The sequence below is a fragment of the Panthera tigris genome, chromosome C2 (genome assembly GCF_018350195.1).
Source record: "Panthera tigris isolate Pti1 chromosome C2, P.tigris_Pti1_mat1.1, whole genome shotgun sequence".
Lineage (NCBI taxonomy): Eukaryota > Metazoa > Chordata > Mammalia > Carnivora > Felidae > Panthera > Panthera tigris.
Window position 1 is genome coordinate 39,291,740 of NC_056668.1, and position 17,308 is coordinate 39,309,047.

At 34.5% G+C, this 17,308-nt stretch overlaps 1 protein-coding gene across 9 annotated transcripts in view; it reads right to left on the reverse strand.

The window, feature by feature from the left end:
• Positions 1-17,308, reverse strand: part of VGLL3 (vestigial like family member 3) — a 93,962-nt gene that overhangs the window by 5,736 nt on the left and 70,918 nt on the right. For 7 of the 9 annotated variants that reach the window (XR_006222079.1, XM_042998641.1, XM_042998643.1 and 4 more), the window contains one exon: positions 7,552-7,588. Coding sequence is in view for 7 of the 9 variants with exons in the window: in XM_042998641.1 (XP_042854575.1) it covers positions 7,552-7,588 (37 nt within the window). In the remaining 2 variants the exon portion in view is untranslated. Of the gene's footprint in view, positions 1-1,450; positions 6,742-7,551; positions 7,589-17,308 lie in introns of those variants that run through there. The other 2 variants (XR_006222080.1, XM_042998640.1) reach the window with 1 other exon arrangement.

Below are 17,308 nucleotides of genomic sequence, written 5' to 3' on the forward strand. Positions count from 1 at the left end.
AATGAAGACGAATCCTACACAAACGACCATTGCGAACATGGAACAAGCCTTGCTAGTTTCAGTGATGTATTAAATACTCCCAGATTACAAGGCTGGTAAAAAATAAATAAATAAATAAATAAACTTAAATCTAATAATAATTGTGGTAGTAGAATAGTGCCCACCCCCCCAAAATACTCACATCCTAATCCTTAGAACCTGTGAATATGTTACCTTATATTTAAGGACTTTACAGATGCAATTAAATTAAGAACTCTGAGTTGAGGAGATTATCAAGGTAGAGCCAATGTAACTACAAATTTCTTTAAACATGTAAGAGAGAGGTGAAAGAGAGGGTCAGAATGATGCCTTGTGAGAAGGACTTGATGGCTAATGGCTTACAAGATGAAGAGGGGGCCTTTAGTCAAGGACTCTAGAAACTTGGAACAGCAAAGAAAGAGATTCTCCCTTAGGGCATCCAGAAGGAATACAGCTGACACTGATTTTAGCCTGAGAGCAGTGCCAAATGTCTGACCTACCAAGTGGTTAAGATAATAAATTTGTTTGAAGATGTTAAGATTGTGGTAATTTTTACAGCAGCCATAGAAAACTCATAACACTAGTCTAGTCTAAATATAGCAACAATTAAGAATGCCAAATTATTTCACCTATAATGTTGGAGGGTCTACCGATTTAAACACTTATTTCTAGACTTTTGCACTTCCACATTAAAAATTCATTTAATAAGAAAGTAGACGCCATTGTAGGAAAACTCTAACTTCCTTCAAAAATATAGTCTTGGAATTTTCCTTTCTAGGTGTAGTTCTTCACTGTCAATGAACTGTAAGTTTTTGGTCGTGTGTGTGTGTGTGTGTGTGTTTGTGATTTTCCATACTACTTACAGCAAGTTCTGTATCAATAAGAGTAAAAACAAAACAACAAAATGTACTTTGTGCAAAGAGTCAATTGATAGCTTTAGAAGCATTGTATTAAAAAATTCACGGTGTGCCTGGGTGGCTCAGTTGGTTGTGTTCAACTCTTGATCCTGGCGCAGGTCATGATTTCACGGTTGGTTTGGTTGGTTCATGGGATCAAGCCCTGCCTTGGGTTCCAGACTAGCAACGTAGAGCCTGCTTGACGTTGTCTCTCTCTCCCTCTCTCTCTTTCTCTCCCAAATAAGTAAACATTGAAAAAACTTCAGAAGCTTCCTGTTGTTATGTAATTTAGTACATTTCACTTGTTCTTCCATTATGAACACTTGTTTTATAACCCACTCTTCACTGTTAACAACTTGGCCTTAGAAATTAACTTGGCCTTAGAAATTAACTTCATAAAAAAGACTCACTAATATTTAGCTTTAGTTTTCAAAGATATTTATAAACTCCTTAACTGGAGAAGAAGAAAACAGTGAGCTTGAGTTCATTTTCAAGAAAGGCAGACCAAACGAAAATGCTACATTAAAATATAAACATTAAATTCACATTAAATTATTTATTGAACAAATTGAAGGTGACAGTTTTTACTACAAAGTCCTCCATCATCTTATATCACTGACACATAGTTATGTGACCTGCATTTGAAGAGTGAATAGAAATATGAAAATGTCTCTTTCCACAATCCCAAGAAAAACAAACAAAAATTATGATTTCATAATGAGCTTGTAAACCCAAAAGTTTTATGAATTAAAGACTGACAACTAGGTAAGATTAGTTAATTTATCTTTCTGGAAATGTAAAATTAAGATAGCATAAAATTGCTCATAAAACTCACAAGTCTGGAATTTCATTGTATTTCAATGTTGTAAGATAATATTTCTATTATTATTTTCAGTTTACCTAACCAAGTGACAAATATAGTCTTCTACACTATTTTTTTATAAAAGTATTTCACCTTACCTAGATGTATATGATAAAAACAAATTAATCCACGTTTTCTCTTTCAATATATGCACTTTAAAATGAACAAAGAATTCACATGAAAACTCTTCCCTATATTGTACATCCAGAAAAATGAATGGAATAGTATTTTAAAATCATATATAATATCCAAGATTGTAAATATCCTAAGAAATTAAATCATGTGTGTAAATAATTATTCATTTTTGCCCTAGCCACAGCATAGAAAAAAAAAATGTACATCTCTACTAGTATAAAGAGATATCATTAGAAAAGTTCACATCTTATGCATACACCAAAAAAAAAAAAAAAAACCCTAAAGAATCTTATATTCTAAAAGAGTTATTCTTAAGTCAAAATTTAGTAGTCCAGAAATTGTTAAAAAGGAAGCTACTTGATGGTGACTGTCCCTTTTCTAGAAGGTATCATTGTTTACTTACATAATTGGTTAATTCAATAGTATGCCTTGACCTTTAAAAGGACATTTACATATTATCGGATCAAGTTAATTTGCAATTTTGACTGAACATTAGTTTGATTAATTATTTGAAACTATAAAAATTTTTCAAACAAATAAAAAAGCATAATGGACAATAAAGGAAATAAGAAAATCAAGATATTTTAATAATAATGGCTATTTCTATACTTTGGGAAAGTATATAGGAGTAAATTCCAAGAGAGCACTAAAAGAGAAAAGCCTGAAAGTCTGTTCTGTGACCAATGTCCATGACCAAGTTACTAAGGTAATTAAAGCTATTGAGACCAAGGTTTCCTGGAAGGGCCCACCCATACCCCAATCTTCAATCATCCATTTTTGTGTAGTTTATGTATTTATTTTCAACATACATCACTGAACTAAAACTATAACCTGATTTTTCTAAAATGACTTTAATAATACTTTTAGTACTTTAAAAATAAGAGATTTAAAGGGCTCTTGGGCCATGTTTTTAGAGAATAAAAGTAAATTTCTCAAAGAAGCCTTAAATTTTCTGAAAGATGTGTCTTTCATCCTGGAGGAAAGAAAAAACAAAACAAACAAAACAAAATGAAACTGGATCCTTAGGATCCTGTACGTTAAAATCAGCAGGCTGATTTCAGTGGTCTCATACAGTTTCTGCTTTTCTGCTGTCCTTATGTCTGCTGTGAAGGTGATCCATCACAGGGATTCTAACTGCCATCAATACCCCTTTGTAACTGCAATGGCTCAAGCGAACTCTTTCCATCTTCAATAACTGACACAGTGTCAACATCTGCTTCCAATAAAATTGTTTCTTTTTTTCTCAAGCAGAGTAAATCTGCTGAGATCGTAAAGGGTTTTCTTTTCCCTCCCCTTTTCATGCAAACGATCTTTTTCCACCATATTCTGCAATTTTTCCTCCAAGGCAAGTAAAAGAAAAAAAAAAATGGATAACTTCAAAAGAGATGTTTTTATTCCAGGTGCTAAGGAAGCCCAAAATGTAATTGAAAAATATAAACTTTGGTGATTTAATAAAGATGTTGCCTTGATTTGGGATCCTGGATGAATAAAACTTTGGAATATGTAAGAAAACTCACAGTTGGGGCTACATACCACTAAAAGGTTATTTTCTTTCATAAATGACACACTAAAGTAACAGAAATAATTAAGAAATTTACATTTATCTTCAACAAATAGTAGTGGGCAAAGATTCTCTTGCAACAATTTGTCATGAAAAAGTAGTCCTATATCTATTGGATTGCTGCAGAAATAGATATGGAAAGTATAGAGAAGGGACATTTGGGAGCTCAGTTTTATGACCTACTTACAAAATTGATAGACATTTGTGGTGCCTGTCATTTATTAAATAGCTATAATGAGACAGATATGATTGATCACATATATATGATATATATATCATACATATATCATATATATATATATATATATATATATATATATATATATATATATATATCATATAGATATCATTTCCACACTTCACAACCTGCCAGTTAGGTATTATTATCTCACTTTCTTCATAAGATAAACCCCAAATCACACATATCTAACTGTGGCCAAGGCAGAATTCAGAGAATGACCTAATATACAAACCAATGATCTTTTCCATTAATTCATTCTACTTCTCTATTCATCCCCCAGTCAAAACTCCAGCATGTATACTTTCCTTTACCACCACTTAATGCCTCATTGACTTAATTTGGCAAATACAGTGTAACAAAGGGAGGGACACCCAGTAAGAAATAGAATTTAGTTTCTTAAAATATAGTTTCTGACTGCAACTTTAAATGACACATGTAACACTAAACCACAGAACAAATGCAAAAACTAGATAGATCCAGTCCTATTCTGCAAGTCTTAGAACAGGAATAGGAAAGATGGTCTGCAAAATGAATAATGAGCTCCTCAAGGGCATGTTTTACACCAGTGCCTAGAATTTGTTTTGGGTTTTTTTTTGTTTTGTTTTGTTTTTTTTTTTTTTAAGGTTTGTTATAAAGTTCAAAGAACTAATTACTCAATTATTTGCAAACCACTGGTTCTTATTTGCAACATTTGGAGCAACCCTGGGCATTTTTGCTTAAATAATAATGTAAATAATTTTAAGAAGAAAGAGAAAGAAGAAAAATTACAGATGAAAGTTAGGAAGGGGATGATTAACCTTCTTAAGAAACATTGATTTTTAAAATATTTAGAGGCTCTTTCAAATAAACGATGAGGGACAAAGTAGCCTGTTGAGATCCAACTCATGAGTTGTTCATTAACTTATGATAGTGTAGTGGCCAAAGCCTGGATTAGATGTCAAATAAATGAGATGATTTTATATGGTTTAGCTCACATCTTCCAAAACCTTGAATAAAGTCTAATTTTTAAAATAGTCAAAGGTGGAGTGGTTTCAAATGATTTAGGGAGGAAGCTGGTAGCCTCTTTAAAGCAGGTTAGAAGCCTATAAGTTCAACAGCATCGTTTTGATGTGAGGAAAGCAGAACCAGAGAGTGATAGCATTTTAAACTTAAGGTCAGAATATCATGTTAAATTACAACCCATTCTCTTTTATAACTTCTGGTGGTAAAGGTAAAATGATCATAACAAGGGGATGCCAGGCAATTATAGAGACATGCACTCTCTTTTCATTTAGACTTTGATCTATTCCTTATCTTGCAAGGATCTAATCCTTGCAATATGTCAATGATGTCTTTTCTCAACAGGAGACCTCACTTGCAAATCTTTCCTAGATACAGCAGAATTCAGGTCCCCAACTTTTCTTGGGCCCCAGAGCCAAGGAATGTTTCATCCTACATTCTACTGTGCACAATGTACCATCCTACAGTGGCACAGAACACAGTCCAAATTCAGGGTGAAGCTATCCAATTGTCTGCTCTCCTTTTGAATTCAATTCAATGGAGAAGAAGGAACGGAGCAGAGAGTTAATACTTTTCTTCTCCCTTAATTGGGAAAATCCAATTGCATGATCTGAATGAGTTGGAGTACAACACTGTTCTAAGAGAAACTGCAAAGGAAGTTAATAGGTTCCAAAGGAAGAGGAAGGAAATAAATAATCCGCAATGAGTCATCCCATGGGAACTGCTGAATACTTGTTTTTGAAAACTCAGGAGGACACAAGAGGAAACCAATTTTATAGATTCAATCAACTTCATGTTCCACAGATTGGACAAAGTACATACAACCATAACAAATCACAGATCAAAATATAGATAATTTAACTAAGCCACTCCCTAGAACTCAAAGTTCATGTCATTAGTAAGTGGAAAATTCCTTAAGTTTCAACCTCACATTAGGTAAAAATATGCATATTGTGTTAAGGAGAGTCTAGGTAAGAAGAAGCAATTTATGGAGTGATAAGAATACAAGAGAGTGTATAGATTTATAACTCACAGGAGGCACCAGGGAAGACAACCAATGTAAAAAACAGAGATAAGGGAATTACTTTAAATTATCTGTAAGAACCCTGCCTAGCTGAGCAAAGGTTGTGTTGTTCTTATAGCTAAAATCTTTACACACAAGATATACACAATTTAAAATGGAAAGTGGTATTTCACTAAACACTGTATTTCATATTGGTGAAGACAAGGATGGGGGATATTTGAGAAACTTTTACCAAACTAAAACTTCTATATAGCCCTAACTCTTTAATGTGACCCATCTCTGGAAGCAGCTTTGAGAGAATGGACTTGAATCAAAAATCCTTAAAATATTACTAACTGCTACTTCTATAACCCTAATCTTTTCCCAATAGGGTCTTAATGATAATTCCAACTTCACCTCATTTAGGTCCTGAGGGCCACGTCAAGTTGAATCCTGAGTTTTCATGAATAAATTTCAAATAATAAATGGCTAATTTATTACCCCAATTTAAGTAATTGTGGCATATTCTAATTTAAATTTCATTTTACCCTAAATCATTTTCTTAAAAAGAGTTCAATCAACTAAGACCAGATTTAAACAACCAAAAAAAGACTTGAAAAAAACCTATGTTTAAAATCACATATACAATATATTATTTTTCAATATATAATGATGAGTAACGTCAGAAATAGTCACTGAATTCAAGGCTTGTGCTGTGTCTAGTACCCTCCCAAATATTTTCCATTCAAAATATCTCGGAAAATAAAAACAAAAACAAACAAAAACATCCACTTAAAATATGACCTTAAAAATTGCCATGATTGAATAATTAGAAACAAGGAAACTAAGTCACTGGCAGTCAAAGGTAGCATGGGTTAATGTATTTTTTTTTTCCAGTGGTTGGATACAAACCGGTTCCATTTATCAAAGTTGGATGGGCTAGAAAGACAATTATATACTCCAGGCAGTCTCTCCCTCTGACTGAAAGTTGATGCAAACTTTCTTCTTAGTCAAACTCCAAGTACTCTTTGGGACAAATCGAAGTAATGAAATATCCTTTCTTTAGTATGGTCATTAAAAAACTTCCTTTCCAATCTATACATATAACTCAAAGCTAAGTGAGCTAACATGGAATTAAATCTTCGCCGAGATTTAATGTAAAACAATACTATCTTGGCTTGGCTATGCTGCTACTTTTGTAAAAAGGAGGAACTATCAAACACTTGAGGTAACCTAGAAAGCACAGAGCATATCACAGACATTTTAAAGACAAGCATTTTTAACATTTTTGCCAGTGCTTCTCTGAGAGCAAGTTCTTTAAACAGAACTTACCAATTTTTACAATATTAAAAAAAATACATCCCTCAAAAATAGCCCATCAATGCTAAATCAAACTTTCTGTATTCTACAAAAATAGATACACATAGAGCTACAAAATTGTATTCCTGAAAGGATGAGCATTTTCACGTCTGGTTCATCTTTTCCTGACAAGATGGTTGGTTCAAAAAGGAAAAAGAAAAAAAAATCAGAATGAAACAAAAATTAAATCATGTATTGATAAAAGCAAGACAAAAAAAAAAAAAAGATTTGCACAGTTGACAAAGGCTCAGATGAGGGGAAAAAAAAAAACAAATAAAAATGCTTTTCTTCAATGTCTAGGACCCACTCTGCTTTCTCAAGAAAAGGCTCCAAACCAAAGTTAGCTGGCTGACATTTCCTCTTCTTCTTCCATGTCTATTGTGTCCCACTGCAGAATGGGAAATCCTGGCAGCCTCTTTCCCAGTGGGCCCATGGATTCACACTTCAACCTGACTTGCTAATACTGTGTTTCAGTACCAGGGTGATTCCTTGCTCTTGTCTTGATGCTGCAGACCTAGAAAAGGTGACAGTGAGAAAAACGAAAAGCATTAGAACAGGAATCACTCAAAACTGGGCCTCATCTGCTAGACCAGAGCAGTGCTATTTGTGCAGTATCAATTCTTTACTGTGGTTTTCATTTTCTTGGAGTATAAATGAATAATCAATAAAATAAAATAATGTAAATGAAACCTTTTTACTTCTAATGTCAAAAGTTGCTGAAATTTGGAAAAAACAATGTAACTAATCTTTGGGGGAATTTAGGTAGCATCTCAGTTAATACTTTTCAGGAATAATAATGATACTTTTGAACTAAAATAGTAAATAAATTCTGGTGCTATTTTGAAATGTACTCCACATATTTTGTATTGCTACAAAATATGGTGAGCAATTAGACATGGTTAAAAGCTGGATCTAATATTGCCAGTAAAATAGACATAGTTGGTTCCCAGCTAATAGTACACACCTATATTGTTTTATAAGTTTACTTATTTTTTTCTCCAGAAAATATTTAACATGGCTTATAAAAATCTATAGTTCATAGCAAGAAAATATGATTTACAGATAAGTTTCTAAAAGTAGTAACAAAAGGAAAATAAGCGAACATGTATAGCTTCCAACTGAAAACTAAAATGAGTAGGAAGAAGTCTATCAAACAAGAAACAGAAAACGTGACTGATTTCGTTCTAATGGAGTCAGGTGACTAATTTCTGATATGGGCAATTAGCATAGCACCTTCAGCTTATACCCATTTGAAGTCACTTACCTCAGTTTCCTTTATTTTTGGCATAATCATTTGGAAGAATAAGACAGGGAACTGATTGCTCTTAAGTTGTTTAAAACCAAATACCAAAACATAAAGGAAGGCTATGGACTAAGCGGGTGGAAATGCAACAGCACTGCCGCTGGGAGAGTGCTCAGATCACAGGATTTTTTCTTGATCCTTGATCTAAAATTGTGTTAAGTCTGGGCTGGTTGTCAGACATTGAATGGTTAAATGAGCCAGTATGGTTCTAAATTATAATTGTTACTAAAATAGCTGCAGTGATTTCACTTCTTGTCCCTCCAATTTGTCAAAGAATTTCACAAAACAATGAGTGCCATTACAAAACAGTCAGTGATGGCAGACATTAAGACAATCTACAAAAAATACTACATAAAGGGAGAACAAACAGAAAAAGTCAAAGAAGCACCTCACAGAACCACAAGTCACTATCTAAATTCTACAGCACTTGCATACTGGGGAAAAAGCAACACTGGCTGAAAAAAGGTTAGTTCCATCTTAATTTTTTTTTTCTCATGTGACTAGTATTATGTTTAGATAGAGAGTCAATAGTTTTCCTTTCAAAAAAAAAAAAAAGAGGAGAAAGAGAAGACGGGAAAAAAAGGGGGGAAGAAAGAAAAGGACTTTGGAGTATACCAATTCACTCTAAATTTGCTTTACTTGTTTTCAAATGAGCTTGTGGTCGGAATAATTTGCAACCTGACACAGTCTCTGTTTGGTGACTCTTATAATCTAAACCACCTTAACTGACAATCTGCTGACTGCATAAATATTTTTTTCATTATTGAAACGTCTCATCTTCTGTATGACTCAGTATTTCCACACTTGAAGACTCCATCAATCTATAGAATGTCAGCACGGCAAGTCATGAATAGTGTTGGAATCATCAAGCGGTTTCAGTGTCTTTTTTTTGTCTTAAACAAAGGCAATCCCTAGTTTGCTTTGCAAAGACACATGAGTCCTTCAAAATCATGTTTGTCTTTTTCTGTGGACAAGTATTGCATTACTTAACATAGCTCTGCATTTTCCAACCAGAATAACAGAGGATATTTTCTCATATTAAAACTTCATCTCTTCAATTCTTTTGTTTCCAAGTCTTTGTATTACTCTAATGCAAACCTTAAAAAAGTCAATTCATCTGTGACCTAAAATGTATTAAATATCTGATGTGGTCCCTATGGTTTAGCCTCTTCTTGGTTATGGTACATTAAATCAGACCTTTGTTTTAACTACCAGGTATTTTGAAAATATCCATAACATTCAACAATAAGCATAAGTAAAACACAAGAAAGTGAACAACCACAAACAAAAGACCCTACTACTAATAAGTTGCAACAGACAGAGAAGTGGTGCTATGATTTTTCTTCTTAGACAATTGATGAAGATAGATCAGGATATTTAAGAGTCAGCTAGTACATTTAGTTTTCTCAACAAGAGTTAAAGGGGACAAAATCATTAACGTATTATCCTTATGTGGTCTCCAGAACCCTTATGTGATCTACATACATTTGGGGTTTCCCCAACTTCTTACCAGAACACGAAATCTACTCTGCTGTAATTTTGCTTCTATTCAGGCTTGTTTTGCCTCTCACTTTCCTAACTCGAATCTGTGGGATATTGGTTCATAACACATCCTGAAATCTCCCCACTGGCTGCCTGAAATCACCCATGTTTTTCTTCTTGATACCAGTAACTCAGTTTTAATTTTATTCTTTAGTCTGTGACATTTTTAGTAGGGGGGAAAATAAACATAATAAAAATGTCAGTGAACATCTTCTTCGGGCTGAATATGACAGGCACTGTGTGAAGTACTTTACATGAAATATCTCATTTAATGCTCTCAACTATGCTACAATATTTATTTAATGAATGAGAAAATTGAGATTAGGAGAAATTATGAAACTATTAAATGGTAGAGCTAGGATTTAAAACAAGGTGGTCTGATGTCAAGAGTCTAAGGTCTTTCTTAGTCACAATGTATATGTCTCTCCCCATATGGATTATATTTGTCATAGACTATGCCACTAGCCTATACCACAACTCTGCAAGTCAAAATCCTTTCTTTAAAGCAATATGAGGAAAAAATAATAAAGTTTTATATTTCTTTTTGCACTGTTTAAAAATACTCTGATTTAATAGAATCAATAGCAGTTAACAATACAGCTCTGTTAGTAATCTTTTTAAACTATAAATCTTCAATGTTTTTCCTAAGATGCAGTAACTGATTACACAGTTTACTATACACTTCAGATGAAGACTACTTCAATTGTGTAACAGGATATTCCACATTAACTGATATGGTTTTTTTGATATATAACCTCCTCCCCCTCCCCCCCCCCCCATAACTAAAAGAAACCTTCCCCAGTGTGAACACTGAAAACACAGGGTGGTCATTCGGTGGTTTTCAGAAATGGGACCAGAGAACAAATACATTAGATTGTTGGTTTCAGAGTTTGAGAATCTGGGATTCAGTTAGGAAAAAAAGCCTGAATGGAAATGCAAGCCCACAGATCCAACTCCTCAATTCAGTTCCAACACCACTAACACCTGACCACCAAAAGAAAAGGAAAAAGGAAAAAAAAATCCAGACTTAAGACAGCAAAGGAAATATGAACACAGAAAAGAAGTGTAGAATAATTAGAAGCAGGAGAGAAGTCTTGGTCAAGGAAGAAAGATTGTAATAGAATCTCCCTTTAAAATCTGAAGTATTTGATTATATAACAAGGCATCATAACTCATTTTCTCACTTTCTAGCTGAGGTTTTTGGGAGGCAACAGCTTCAGAGGCTCACGTCTTACAACAGACTCCAGGAATAAGAAAGTATAGATAGCAACAAGGTGTGTCTAAGGGCAAAAGCCTGGAGACTCCCCCCTCTCTAGTTTCCCTCAACTCCTGGGTGTCTTGTGAAAAGATCCTAAAGTTTCCATGTGACCCCGGTATATCCGATAGCTATGATATGGGTACCCCGCAGCAGAAGACATGGCCCAAGCAACCCCAACTGAGAATTTTGGAAGAATCACAATGACTAGGAGATGAACTAGACTTAAATAGGTCATTACTTAGTTGGGCGGGGGGTGGGGGTGGGGGGGACTGTACAGAGAATGCCCTGAGAAACAGAGTAGGGGGAGGGAGTATGTTTGGAAACACAGGCCAGGATAGGAAGGAAATGACAAAACCAAGCAGCAATCAGCAACCTCTTAATTGACAGTTTTTGTGAAACAACTGACTCTAGGAATACAGAGGCAAACTCAGGGAGAGGGTGAGGAAAGAATCTGAGAGGAGGTGTCAACTCTAAATTGGACATTGCAATAAACTGAGAGCAGCAGAGATACCATTAGACTAAGAATACTCAGAATTAATTAGGTTAGGTTTTCTGCTATTGGGTAGAAATGAATAATCAATTAAGTTACTGAAAAGCTACACTCCAGCACACCTGAGTTTTAGGGAATGTTTGATTGTCAGAGTCATATCCACTATGAAAGCATGTCCTACTTCTAAGAAAGCACAATCACTTGCCAACACCATTTACTATAGCTCTTAAGTAAGTTGAACATGCTTCCAATTAATTTTATTGCTATAGATAAGATGTAATGTGGTAACCATATACTGGGGAACATGATCCTGATAAAAAGAGAAGATGAAAAATAGGAATGTAAAACTTGGAAGTGTGAGTAGAATGTTTTATGACCTGAAAGTCAAGAAATGCTTAGATGCATAAAAATAAACTTTTCATTTCACAGGTACTAAGAGTCTAGGTACTCTTTTGGATCAGAATTCTTGCCATTAGACTAAAAGAAGCTGGTAGCTTATTCCTACATTAAAAAAAAAATGAATCCCCTGCTTTATCCCTGCTTTAATAAAGATAAGTCATATTTATTATAAATACAAATATAAATATATCTTGTGTTGGATACTGTACCAAAATATCCAACCTTTACCAACAACTTGACATGTAACACTGACACAGTGACAAATGATCACAAACCGATGCGAGAGACAGTCCTACTATCTTCTCCTACTTTATAACATTATCACTGGTAATGATCATACAACTGCATTTGTTTGTCTGAGCCCCAGGGCAATCATTTTAAATGCTAGTTAAGAATTTCTAAGTAAGATCTACGTGGAGATAGCACCTCAACACTAAGTACGGGAAACACAAAGTAGAGGAAACACAAAGTGGGGGGAAAAATAAGAGTTGGAGCCATCCAACTCAGGAACTGTAATTTCATTTCAGGTAAATATTTAGATCATGTTTAACCACATAAAAACCTCCCTTCTTTCTTTTCAAAAACCTCCTCTTTTCAAATTTCAAAACATCACAGATTTCTTGTTTAATGCTAAGTTGCAGAATATTTAGAAAGTGTAAGTTCTACATAATATCCCTTGTAACCAAAAAAATTCACCAAGTACACTTTGGATGTATATACATACTCACATCACTGTTTATACTGTGCTAAAACATGCTTATTTCACTAGCAATATTATCTTGGAAAACCATTCCATGTCAGTATATGTAGATTAACCCCTCTGGAGGGATTTATAATATTCATTCTACCCTGTAATATAAATTACCCAATTCTCTATAGATGTACAACATTTGGATACACAGACATGTGTACAAATATACTTGTTACATGATCATTTGGTAGATAAGATAAATTCCTAAAAATATGTGTAGATAATTTGTTGAACCTAAGCATATATATATATACACTTACATATTTCACTGTGGGTGCTAAATATTTCAGCAAGTTTGTACCAATATTCACATTATTTTTTACTACTAATTATCATTATTACAGATTAAAAGTATCTATTTAATTTGCATTTCTTTTCATATTAGTGAAGGTAAACATTATGCAAATATAGCATTCTTTTCTCTATGTTTTGTCTTTAGCCAACTTTCTATGCATTTAAGAAAGCAGTGTATTTATTTCTAAATGCTTTTTGTATTGTATGTATATAAGAATTATTTTTCTCATATTTTACAAATATTTTTGCCAGTTTGATGAGCACTAAATACCTTCATAGTTAGTACTTCAATGTTGTACAATAATTCTTCTTAAAGTCATCACAAGCAAAATGTATTCTTGAACCAGACCAAAGATTAAATTCATTATGACACGTGAATTACAATTATCTTCTTATTACTACAACCCTTGCACACGAAAACAATGGTAAAAGATACTTAACTATGGTAGTGAAATAATTTATTAGCAGAGGGATGTTTTTCTGTGCTTAAAGATGTTTTTTCAAGACACATTTAGAACTGACTTAAAAATTTCCATGTAGTAGTACTGTCAGAAACAATGAGGTGAAAACTGTCTAAACTTGCCAAAATATCTTTAAGTTCAGATTCAAAAGAGGAGTAGAAACATAAAACCCACGGAACCTCGCAGACCATAATTTACTGCGTTTTTGTAAGAAACACAGCACCTGCACACCGGAGGCAATCATTGCAGGTTGACAAGCAGTTCAGTGCCCAGGTGTTTTCCACCACCCTGTTTTCCCAGACCCAGACTGCAAGCCCCGCTAGCCTGGCTACCCTCTCAGAACCTCCCTCCCTCCAAAAACCACCAACTCTTTTGTGCACAGAATCTCCAGCCTTTGCCTTTAGTGACATCCACTTCCTCAGACTTGTGTAGGTTAAAATGTCCAGCTGGAAGGAAACTTGGCAAGTACTGAAACCATCAGGATATGGTCTTTCGTGTCTGAACCAGTCATTTTAAAATTGACCTTGTGGACAGATATAAAATATAAATTACAGAATTAGGTAGTTTTCCATCACAGTGGCAATTTACTATGTGCCAAATTTGAATATGAATTTGGTAACCTCTTAGGTGAGAGAAACCAGGTGAGAGAAACTTAGGCGAGAAACCAACTAGGAGATGCAATATGTAATAGACACAGCTCACCAATTCCAAAAGCAGATATTAAAACACACACACACACACACACACACACACACACACACACACACACACACTTTGAAGACAAGAGACAAAGAATAAAGGAAAAGCAGAGTGGGGAATAGTGAAATGGAATACCCTTTGTAATTTCTTCTACAGATTTTCTCCCAGAACTAGAGAGGAGCAAGACCAAAAAATGCTTGGATCACTTATTGTAACTGAAACCACAAGTTATAATACTCTAGAGATTCTAACTATCCAGACATCTGTTGGATAACAAATGCAGCCAAACATGCATCTTTAAAGAGGTTTCTAGGTTATGCAGTGACAGCTTTATGATCCAGAAAATAGATAATCCAACCAGAGGAAGAGCTAATCTGGATCCATTGCTTACCCATAAAAACATAATTAGGGACACAACACCAACACAGAAAACCCTGTACCTAGGATTAGGAGTTATTTAAAGACTGCAAAAATTAAAAAATTACTTGAGGACTACAGAAATACCAATGTATTTTTATGCCCATTTGATTTACATAATCAATCTCTCCATTAAAGCAAAACATATTGGAAAATATTTGGTAAGAATAAGATATGTTGCATATCAATCAATTCTACATTGACATCAATAATTTTTCATCTCACTTATATGTGATATAAACACAAGCTTGTTCTGACATTTTCCAGAAAAGACTGTCCAATCCAAGCAAACATAAATAGGCCTTCAAAGATTATGAAGATAATAAACACTGCCTGATATTGCTCATGCAAAGCAAACATGAAAATAAGCATTGTAACACATGCTTTATACTTGACAAAAATTATGAAGGTAAATAACGTAATATATCAGGCTATTTCTAAATAGCACATTTTGCCTCTTAAGTGCAGTCTCTCCTAAGACTTTCCTTGGTCATATTTTTGCCAAGGAATTCACAACATGTTGGCTACAGACAAATGTTTGTGAAACCTTATACTGTTGATAAATAGAACAATAAGAAAAGAGTTAGACAGCCTGGAAGGGAATAAAAAGAATCTGTAAATTCCATAGGCCATACAGAATTTTTGTATACAGTCTTTGCAGCCTATTTGAAAACTGATGTGAAACTCTGAGAACAAGTTCTGAAACAGATTTCTTCATTTGAGCTGTTTCTTTTATATGTACCCCTATATGTGATATGAGAAACAGTAAAGCATTAGTGAAAAGATAACTCACAATACAAATACACTGACCCTGAAACAGGACTTTTAATGCTTTGAGTGATTCTCCATCTTCTCCATTTAGAGTCACACTAGATTATCCTGGGAGTTTTTTCAACCTCTATAGCTCCCCTGTCAGATGAGCACCTAAGTTTCCCTTGGGAAGATATGGTGTAGATTGAAAAAGTATCCAACTCCTAATCATAGCTAGTTGATGAAGGCTCCTTTAAGACAACAGTCAAAAAATGATGTCATTGCCTAATTTTGCTTTCAGTTTTTAGGAAAATATTTCAGAAAGCAAGAGATGCTACCCAATTTATACAGCAATACATAGAAACTTGCTGACAAAATTAATACTGGAATGGAAAATGAATCAATTTTTAGCACACAGCTTTTAAAGATTAGCATGTATTAATGGAGTTTTGGTGAGTCTAATTATACTTGGTCTGTCTCATTCTACACATAAAATTTCCTTTTCATCTATATGAGTGATGAGGATAAATATCTCAACAGTACTTAAACCCAAGGGGATAGGATCTATTTTTTGGTGTCCTCTCATCCTACATGGCAGAGTGTTTTAAACAGAAAAAAGAAAAAAAAAAACTATGTTTAAAACTGTCTTGGAGATGCACATCCTGATACTCTTTCAAATTCTTTCTTCTTGATTCTTTTTTTAAATTTATTTTTATTTTTTACATTTATTTATTTTTGAGAGACAGAGAGAGACAGAGCACAAGTTGGGGGAGGGCCAGAGAGAGAAGGAGACACAGATTCTGAAGCAGGCTCCAGGCTCTGAACCATTAGCACAGAGCCTGATGTGGGGCTCGAACTCACAAACTGTGAGATCAGGACCTGAGCTGAAGTCGGACACTTAACCGACTGAGCCACCCAGGTGCCCCTCTTCTTGATTCTTTATCACATCTCTCCAATTATCTGCCCAACCAATACAAAAGCACCCAGTTTTCATCATATGGCAAATAGCAGCGAACAACAGTATTAGGAAATTTAGCTCCAGCAAATACCACAGCTATTCTTCAAGAACAGAAACAAATTAAGGCAGATAAAGTCAGGAAGTGACAGAGGCATTCAAGGCTTGCATCTCAATTATTCATGATGTCTCACATCTCCAGTGTGATTTCCTTTTTCTGTTTTACACGCATGTATGTATTTAATAAGAATAATGAGAGCTTTAGTTCTCCCTCAAGTGTACCAACTAGAAAACACAACCATGTGCAATAGTTCATTGGAATCTCCCAGGGACAGCACAGTAGGAAGTATTATCTCCATTTTCAATCTAAGGGAGAGGAGGAACATACAGATTATGAAACTTGTTCAACATAATACAGCTAAGTAGTGACATGTGTCTTGGAATTTCTTTTTTGGTCCTCTGCTTTTCTCATACACATCTCTACATCTCTGTGAAGATTAAAGTTCTCGTTCTCTGTACTGACCATTATTGTTATGATCCCCTAAGTGATTAGGGGTGCAAGTAAATTATTAATAAGATCAATATCTCTCATCTACCCTTGACTCTTTCTCTTTCACTCACACACACACACACACACACACACACACACACACACACACACACACCATTATTTGTATTATTATGTAAATGATCCTGAAACATTTGGAATCTTCTCAGAAGGCTCCTGCACTTGTTCTATAAAGTAGGAGGAAGATCCATGAGACAAAATCCCCATGCTTCGGGCATTGTGACATTATGGAACCATTCTATGGATGAAGGCCCAGAAGACAGCATGGGCAAGATCTACATGGCTCTGGGAGAGCAGGGGAAATTCATTAAGGCTCTACAGAATCCAGCCATGCATACTTGAAACTG